Source organism: Oenanthe melanoleuca, chromosome 10, assembly GCF_029582105.1.
Source record: "Oenanthe melanoleuca isolate GR-GAL-2019-014 chromosome 10, OMel1.0, whole genome shotgun sequence".
Lineage (NCBI taxonomy): Eukaryota > Metazoa > Chordata > Aves > Passeriformes > Muscicapidae > Oenanthe > Oenanthe melanoleuca.
In genome coordinates this window covers 10,243,430-10,251,824 of record NC_079344.1, presented here as the reverse complement: position 1 = coordinate 10,251,824, position 8,395 = coordinate 10,243,430, and the positions used below count along the sequence as shown (strand labels likewise).

The following is an 8,395-nucleotide window of genomic DNA, read 5'->3' as shown; positions in this document are numbered from 1 at the left end:
CCCAAATCCCTTCTCCATAGCAGACCTTTCTCTTGTGTTGGGACAGAGATGGGGACACAGCCATGTCACTCCAGGGCTTTCTCCACCATTTTATTAGAAGATGTCCAGAAAAACACATCTTTTCATAGCCAATGCTCAAAGAAGAAGGCACCAGAGTTCGGATGGAGTCCAGGCAAGGGGCACTTAGAGATAAGGCACTTGTGCTCCGGCAGGGACAGGCACAATGGCATCCTTCAGCAGGACATGGGTGGGGCTGAGGGCAGAGGGGCCAGGATGCGAGGGAGATACCTGCTCTCTGCTCTGGCCAAATCCAGCCTTGCCTTGCTCCCTCGTGGCCTTGCCTCATGAGCTCAGAGGCAGGACCAGCCTGGAAGGGCAGGTGGGTGTCAGTGACAACCTGCCACTGCAGGAAGGGGCCACCACCCATAGGGTGGCACGGCCAAGTGGGGTGGCAGCAGTAGCCCATGGGGATCATCCTTGCACACATCTCACAACAGGGACTGTCCCACGCTGCCCAGCTGGCAGCCACCCCGAGCAGCTGCAGGAGCCAGCTGCTGAGCAAGATGTGGAAAATATAAAGGAAGGAAACAAAACAAAACAAAAAGAAAGCTCCCCCCATCCCACCTCCCCCCAGTCACCCCCAAAAAAGCCCTTGAAAACGCCCAGCGCTGGGCACTGGCAGGTTGGAAACATCCTTCATCCAAGAAGGATCCCTCCCGGCTCCTTATCTCTCTCTGTAGCAGAAGACTCCAAACCTGCCCTTGCTGGGGAAGCCGAAGCTGCGGACACCGGGCTCCGCGGGGCCACAGTTGGCCCTGGGTGTGACGATGGGGTAGCGGACACTGCCATCTGCCAGCCAGCCGGCATTGCAGCGGTCCAGCCCTGCGAACTTCCAGGCGGAGTAAAGCTGCCCCACCCGGGCGATCTCGGCCCCTGCATCCTGGCAGCTCTGCTTGGCCTCCTCCAGAGTCATCCCAGCCGGGCGGTCCAGGTAGAAAACCTCTCCTAGGAGGGAGAGCGGAGCGTGAGAGAGGAGCAGCAGTGCTGAGCATCATCCCCATCGCTCCTGGAACAATCCCACCCAGACTAAGCCCTGTGCCCCAAGAGGGAGGAACGCAGCACCTTCCCCAGCATCCCAGCCCCCATCCCTGGCCCGGAACCCACCTTTGAGCGCAGAGGAGAAGCAGAAGGCATCAAAGCGGTGGAGATGCCGGTGTCGCGGGCCGTAGCTGCGGATGCCCGGGGCGAGGTGCACGCCCCCGCAGGGCTTGCGGGGCAGGCGGATGGGGTACTGCACCGTGCCGTCGGCCAGCCAGCCCGCGTTGCACCAGTCCAGCCCTTCGCTCCACGCCTGGAAGAGCTGGTTAAAGCTGGCGAGGATGGCGCCTTGGTCCTGGCACACTTGCTCGGCTTCGTGGAAGTTGAGCCTGTACTGCCCGCGGGGAGGCTGGTAGGGGAACACGATGCCTGGAGGCAGATGGGACACTCAGCTGGCTCCGTGGGCAGCCCACCCAACCCGAGCCCAGCGCCAGCAGGAGCCGTAGGGGTCCCTGACCCGTGTCAAATTCAGGCTCTGGGACAGGGACCACCTCAGTGTGGCGGAGACAAGGCTCAGGCATGCAGGGATGGGGCCGCTCCGGACATGCAGGCGCCAGCAGCGAGTTGCCAGCGACATCTGGTGGCACAGGGACACACGGGCTCGGTCCTGGGGACACAAGGACCCCCTCACGGGGACAGCACCTGCATATACAGGGATGCACAGACTATAATGGGGACGCAGGGACCACCACCACGGGGTTGTGCAAACCACGGTCCTGGGAACATACGGGCAGTGGTCCCGGGGAGGCATGGACCACCCCTGCAGGGATGGAGAGCTCACAGTCACGGAGACGCACAGGCTTCAGGAACAGGGACACGAGGGTCAGCATCATGGGGACAAATCCACCATGATCCCAGGGGACACATGGACCACCAGCGTGGGGATGAATGAACCTCCCTCGTGGACAACAGAATGGACAATACAATCACCACTTTAGGCACAGTCACAAGGACTGGTAGGGACGAGTCACTATGGGAAGCAGGGTCCAGGGACCAAGGGGGTGGGGCAGGGACAAGCAATGGGGACATTTCCACAGCTCTGAGCTTGAGAGCAATATCAGGGCTGAGTCACGTCCCTCATGACAAGTGAGCAAAAGAGGCTGGACCAGTCACCAAGGATCATCACAAGATGCACCAGGATATCCAGAGCTGGGAGGGGAAGGGACAGCTCCAAATAATGCAGCACAGTGGGAAGAGGGGTGGGTAAAGACAGGAAATGCTGTGGCCATAGGGTCACTCCCAACTCTGACTCCAACAAGCTCTCTTGGTGTCTTAGCTGAGTAGACAGCTCTGGGCTCACTCACTCCTGAGGCCACAGAGCCAGACAGCCCCAAGCCTCTGCCCCATCACCCCAAGCATCCCAGCCCTTTTCTGCTGTGATCAAGCTCCCCAACTCCCCCTGCCTTGCTATGTTCCCACAGGAGCAGGTAGCACAGGAAGGCCAGGCTCAGCAGGAGGGTCATGTGGTCCCCAGCATGCCCCCACCTTGCAGCTGGAGATCCACAACTTCGCTCTCATCCTCCAGCCCGTCGATGACCTCGCAGCGGTATTTGCCATCGTCCCTCAGGCGCACGTCGCTGATGACCAGCGAGGCCTCGTGCTGGCTGGCCCGAAGGATGTGAGCACGGCCCTTGAAGTCCCCAAAGGCCATGTAGGTCTTGCCAATGGCCACCAACACATCCTGCTCCTTGGTGTAGTCGTCCCGCAGCTTGGACCACTTGATGCGGATTTTGCGCTTGGGTCCCTGGTCAGGCTCATAGTGGTAGTGGCAGGGCAGGGTGACATTGGCACCATTGTAGCTGTAGACAGGGTCCTTGGAGGTTTCCACCACTAATCTGGCTCCATTTAAGTAATCTACGGGGGGGAAGAAGGAAGATGTGATGGACAGGTCAGAATCCAGGGATGGGCAGCATCCTCAAATCTTCCCTCCAATCACCACCTCTTCTACATTAAGCATCCCCCAAAGTGTCTCTGGAGCATTCCCACCTGCCTCTCTGGGCCCTACATCCCACCAAGTGATGGTCTCCACCCTACCCAGAGGCAGAACGGTACTTCAGCCTCCAGTGACAACCTGCCAGCCCCCATTGTCCCCGACATACCTTTGTCCTGCCCGTTGCCATCATCATTCATGACATGGTTGTAGTAGAAGCCGTTGTAGAAGGGGTGATAGGAGCCAGTGGCCAGGCGCAGCAGGGTGGCCTTCAGGAGGAGTGGGAGCAGCAGCATGGCTGGGAAGCAAGGCTGAACCCTGAACCCGGGCTGCAGAGGGGGAAAGGACTAATGTGACACTCCCAAAGGACTCCTGTGACACCCCCAAGCAGCCAGGAGAAAGCCAGCACTGCCTGGAAGTGGTGCCATGAAGACTTCATACCAGGGTTTAGAGGAAAGAGGTGGGAAGAGCCAGCAGAGCAATTTGCCAGCCCCAGTTTCCCCCCCAGCCGGTGCTCCCAGTCCCCTCCATCCTCATCCTCCCTCCTGGCTCACACCACACAGCACATTCAGTGCTGCTGCCCATTTTGGGGGTTCCCACTGGGGGCAGTACCTGGCCCGAGACTAAGCTGCGAACGGGGCAGCTGGAGAAATGGGATCCTAGGGTGTCCTTTGAACAGTACTGGGAAAACGTCACGTAGGGGTGCAGGGGGAGAGAAGGGGCTGAGCCCCGCTGTTAAGCAGCAAGCTCGGTTTACAGAGGCAACCGAGCGTGCAACCCGACCAAGGAGTGAGGCAGAGAGCTCGGGCTGCCTCGGCTGCCCCTGCTCCGGACAAAGCCCGGCAGCACTCGCCGTCCTGGCCAAGGACTCCCTAGTCCAGCCCAGGGCTGCCACTCTGCACCACAGACACGGCTGTCACCGACCCCATGCAGCACATTCGGCTGCCAAAGCACGTCCCATGGGTGGGGGGGCAGCCTGGCTGCCCCACGGCACCAGAAATGTGCACTGCCCCGAGCTCCGGGGGCCAGGACACCCAGGGGTGCCCTGCACGGGGCTCGCCCAGAGTGCCACCAGCAGAACTGGCTACTTGTGAGCATTCCCGGAGCCGGCAGAGGGGGCCCGGCACACGGCAAGCCTCCGGCAGACCCCTTCCAACACCGGGGGGAGTGGGGGTCTGACATCTGTGCCCTGCTTAGACAAGGCTCACGAGTGCCTGCAAATATACCCCGGGCCAGGGGGCTGCGGGAGAGCAGATGCTCCAGCCGGCAGCGCCCAATACGGAGTGCGGTGGTGCTCTCCACGGTCCGGGCACTGAAACCAGCAGCTCTCAGCGCAGGTTGCTCAATGCCAGACTCTCCTCTGCAGTCAGTGCCTCTGCTCACCACGGGGTGCAGCCACACTGGCACCCCCGGGGCCAGCAGAGCCGTGCCCGAGGGTGCAGGGTGCACAGCTCGGGAGCTGGCACAGCCCGCAGCACTGCTGGCACCGGAGCGCAGGGACAGGGACAGCGGCACCGCCACGTGCTGCCCACGCCGCAGGGTGGGCTCGAGGCACGGCAGCTTCACACCTCGAGCTGCAGGGCACCAGCCCTGCTCCCCCTGCACCCCAGTGCTGGAGACCCCCAGAACCCAGCGCTGCAGCGCGCCCGGTGCTCTGGCTGCAGAGCCGTGAGCATGGTGCTGCAGCACCCGGCACAGCGGTCCTGGCACCTATCTCAGTGATGCCCGGCTCCCTCCATGGCAATGCCATCCCCCCTGCCCTTCGCGGCAAGCAGGGTGCCCGTGGCCCCGGGGTGCCGGCCCTCCCCAGTCCCGGCACTGGGGCCAAGCCCTACTCACGCTGGTTGCGGGCAGGCTGCAGGCAGGCGTGCAGGCAGGCTGCAGGCAGATGCACTGTGTTTAGGGCTCTTGCAGGGCTGAGAGGAAGCAGCTCCAGGGCCTGCCTCTTAAAGGGAAACACACGCCTTTCCCAACCCCCTGCTCACAGCCCGGAGCTGGGGTGGGTGCCCCCGGCCCCCCGCCTGCCCACCGTGCCTGGGTGATGGCCTCACCGTGCATCCACACACTGCCCACATGCTGCCCACACGCTGTTCACACACCTTATCTGCAGTGTGCCAGCTGCCTGCACTGCCCCGACTTGGAAAGGACAGCAGGGGGGAAAAACGTGCCCTGTTGGGGCTGGTGGGATCCTGTGAGGTTCCAAGGAAAGCCCCGGTGAAGCCACAGTGCCAGGGAAGAAGAGACATCCCTTGTCCCACATCCCACTGGAGGGGACTGGCCACAGTCTCCAGACAAAGGTGGTGTCCCATACACATGTGGCAGGAGCATTACAGGCACAAGCAGCTCAGGACAGCTGGGCTGTGGCACAGAGTGATCTGTGCCCAGGATGTGCAGGCAGTGCCTGCCTGCTCTGGAATTCAGGAGAGACAGCTGAGCTGTGGGGTTCAGCCTCTTCAGGGTCTGTTTGATGCTGCGGGGACAAAGCAGAAGCACAGAAACCAGGCAAAAACTCTGGGGTGCCCAGTTGCACCTGTCTGAGGGGGCATCATCCCCAAACTTGGGCGATGCCCTGCATGCCAGCTCCCACTGGCACACAGACAGGCAGACCCAGCTCCCAGAGGATAGCGTCCTCAGCGAGGGCAGCGCGGCGGCGGCGCCGCCAGGGGATGCCGGCAGGGGATGGACAGAAGGGACAAACAGAGGAACCACGATGCGGCGTGTGCCCTGACCCATCGACCCGCTGTCCCAGTCCAGGGCGCTGCTTCACCCCCCACTTTGTTGTTTTATGGCAAGGAAATGAGGCATGGGGGCCCCGGTCCAGCTTTTGCCGCCGTGCAGGATGGCTTCAAGCCGGAAAAAAAACAACCCGTGTAAAAATAAACGGCCCAGGGCTGGCTGCGGGGCGAAGGGGGCCAGGACCCCTTTCCGACAGAGCTCAGCTCGGGTGCGATGCTGTCTGCCCGCCGGCGGCTGCTGATAGCGGGCAGCCAGCAAGGAAGCGGCGTTATCTGCCGCCAGCGCCGGCACCGCACCCGGCTCCCCGCGGGAAGCCCCGACCAGGGATGGCTGTGGCACCCGGGCTCTGGAGGCAGTGCTCTTCCTTGCTCTCCTTTTCCCCGCACACCCAGCAGCCCTGCCAGCGCTCCCCGAGGAGCCGGGTTGCCCAGGGGCACGGAGTGTGACGGCCGGGCACGCCGCCCGCCCGCCCGCCCGGAGCAGCCTGTCCCGCAGCCACAATGCAGGACAATTATATCATCCGGCATGGGGCCACTGCACTGCCTGCATCCTGGCCCACGGTCCCTGCTACCCCCAGCCCTGCCATTTGGCCGGAGGGAGTGGTGGGATGGTGTCCCAGCTGCACCCTGGCCATCAGTGCCCTCACTGCAGCTGCTTGCCCAAGTTGTTCTAGTGACCCAACAAATGGGATAGTTCCCTCCACCCCCGGGCTGTGCAGGAAACAGGCAGCCCCGTCGGGGCACGCTGCTCCCTGGCATGGCTACCCCATTGTTCCAGAATAAGCCCCACAGTGTCCTGCCCTGCCTGCACCTCGGCGCCTGCAGCAGCCATCCTCTGCCCGGCCCGAGGAGGGGAGCAGCAGCAGGGAAGAGGACAGGGATGCTTTCAGGCACCTCTTTTCAGCAACAGCTCCTGGCTCACCTTAGGCCACAACTCTTGTCTGGATGTGGCCAATGATTTCTCCTGGGGTGCATAAGGAAGGATCTAGCCACCAGCATTCCTTGAGGAAGAAGGAATCTCCATTTCTTCCTCTCACCCTCTTCTTGTTTTCTATTCCCAGAGATTTACGCTGGGTGTGACCACAGGTTTCAGGTTGAGCAAAGCTGTTCAGGGTCAGGGAAGCTCTGACCTGGGAGCACATGTTCAGGGCACGTGTCTAGGGCTGGCTGAGCATTTGGCTGAATGGGAGCCATAAAAGTGTCATCCTCATCTTCCCCACCTCAAAGCCAGCGCCTGACAGCTCTGCTGTGGCCTCACCAGAGATTTGTCCATGAAATCTTTGTACAGGATGATTCCAGCAGGAACACTCACATTCCTGGTGGGATGGAGGAGCTCGTGATCTGTGCTGGGCTTTCCGGGTGGTAGTGAGAGGATGCTCTCCCTGGCGGCTGCTTCCTGAGGAACCAGCTCCCAGCAGCCGAGTCAGCAGGCAGCAGGGTGCTGCAGCGTGCCGGCCATCCCAGCCTTCCTGCCGTCCCAGCAACCCAGCCACGTCCGGGAAGAGCATCCCAGGCATAGGGATAAGCCACGAGGGGCACTCTGGCTCTCCCAATCCCCCCATCCTGGGGTGCCAGGGGATGGAGGAAATGCCACAAGGCAGGGAAGGGGCTCAGAATCCCCCAGAGGGGTTTGCTTGAGGGGGTAGCAATGGGCAGGGGGAAGCAGCAGCTGGGGGCTGAGTTGCATTCCCCACTCTGATGTGCAGCATCTGCTCCTGTCACCCTCCTGATGGAGCCTCTGCCCTGGCTCACGGCTGTCTTGGCTGGACTCGAAGCGAACTGCTCTTATCTCTGCCTCAGCTTCCCGATGATAAGGGTGGCATGTCTGGAGGTGAACTGGGCAGACTGTCCCCCCTGTCCCCGGCTCTAGCTGTGGCTGCTATTTGTCACCAAGCAGCTGCAGCCACAGCCACAATGAATTCAGCCCAGTCTTCACAAGCAGATCCCCAGCTCCTCTGATGCCCATGGCTGGCACTCCCAGGGCAAGCATGAGCCCACCTCCCTCAGGCAAGGCCCAAGGAGGAGATGCCTGGCTGAGCAGGGCACTGCTGGCAGCAGGGAGGTGCAGGAAGATTGTCCAGATTGGCAGAGACAGAGAGCTGTGGTAAGACAATCATGACACTTGGCTATTCATGCCAACTTCAGGGGTCCCCGCCCAGTGTGGCAAATTCTGGACACAAGGAAGTCTCCTCTGTTCTGTTCATCACAATGCCCCATTCCCCATATGGGATCACATCCTCAATGCAAGCAGATCCTGCTCCAGCAGCATTGATGCCCCAGCCCTCCCCAGCAGCGCTTGGCTGGGAACATCCCCATGGGCAGCCCTTGCAAAATTCAGTTCCCTCCAGCCCTGAGAGCATGCTTGGGTGTAAGAGCAGATCTAGCTCCAAGCTGGGGATTTACTCCAGGATCAAAGCCAAAGGAGGAGACACAGGGTGTGGGGTGCTGATAGAGGCTTCCCCTCCCCAAGTCCCATCCCGCTGCGCCTGGCCAGCTGCGAGCTGTCTCCAGCAGCTGCGACAGGGTGGAGACAGTGGGAAAGATGCACAAAGGCCTGAGATACCCTGTTTTTTAGGCAGGGGAGGGAGCTAGGAGGGTCTGTGAAGGCAAGAGAGGTGCAGGGCCAGCACAG

At 61.5% G+C, this 8,395-nt stretch overlaps 1 protein-coding gene across 4 annotated transcripts; it reads right to left on the bottom strand.

Moving 5' to 3' along the window:
• Positions 1-69: 69 nt before the first annotated feature.
• On the bottom strand, positions 70-8,152 carry HAPLN3 (hyaluronan and proteoglycan link protein 3). 4 transcript variants are annotated; one of them, XM_056500272.1, is made up of 5 exons: positions 6,686-8,152; positions 3,199-3,357; positions 2,584-2,956; positions 1,165-1,467; positions 70-1,005 (listed from the first exon to the last, which is right to left on the bottom strand). In XM_056500272.1, the coding sequence occupies exons 2-5, from the start codon at positions 3,322-3,324 to the stop codon at positions 725-727; spliced, it is 1,083 nt and encodes a 360-aa protein (XP_056356247.1). In that variant the 5' UTR covers positions 3,325-3,357; positions 6,686-8,152; the 3' UTR covers positions 70-724. The 4 variants fall into 4 exon arrangements, with proteins under 4 accessions (XP_056356247.1, XP_056356245.1, XP_056356248.1 ...); XM_056500270.1 differs by lacking the exon at positions 6,686-8,152 and adding an exon at positions 4,868-5,013; XM_056500273.1 differs by lacking the exon at positions 6,686-8,152 and adding an exon at positions 4,868-5,011 and having other exon boundaries at positions 2,584-2,952; positions 3,198-3,357.
• Between the last annotated feature and the right edge of the window lie 243 nt (positions 8,153-8,395).

What these genes read in the sequence shown, in the direction of transcription:
- HAPLN3 (XM_056500272.1), bottom strand. Translation starts at nt 3,324, where the DNA reads ATGCTGCTGCTCCCACTCCTCCTGAAGGCCACCCTGCTGCGCCTGGCC. An exon ending in TGTGGATCTCCAGCTGCAAG is followed by an intron (nt 1,468 to 2,583) that starts GTGGGGGCATGC and finishes ATCTGCCTCCAG; the next exon opens with GCATCGTGTTCCCCTACCAG. An exon ending in CTTCTCCTCTGCGCTCAAAG is followed by an intron (nt 1,006 to 1,164) that starts GTGGGTTCCGGG and finishes TCTCCCTCCTAG; the next exon opens with GAGAGGTTTTCTACCTGGAC.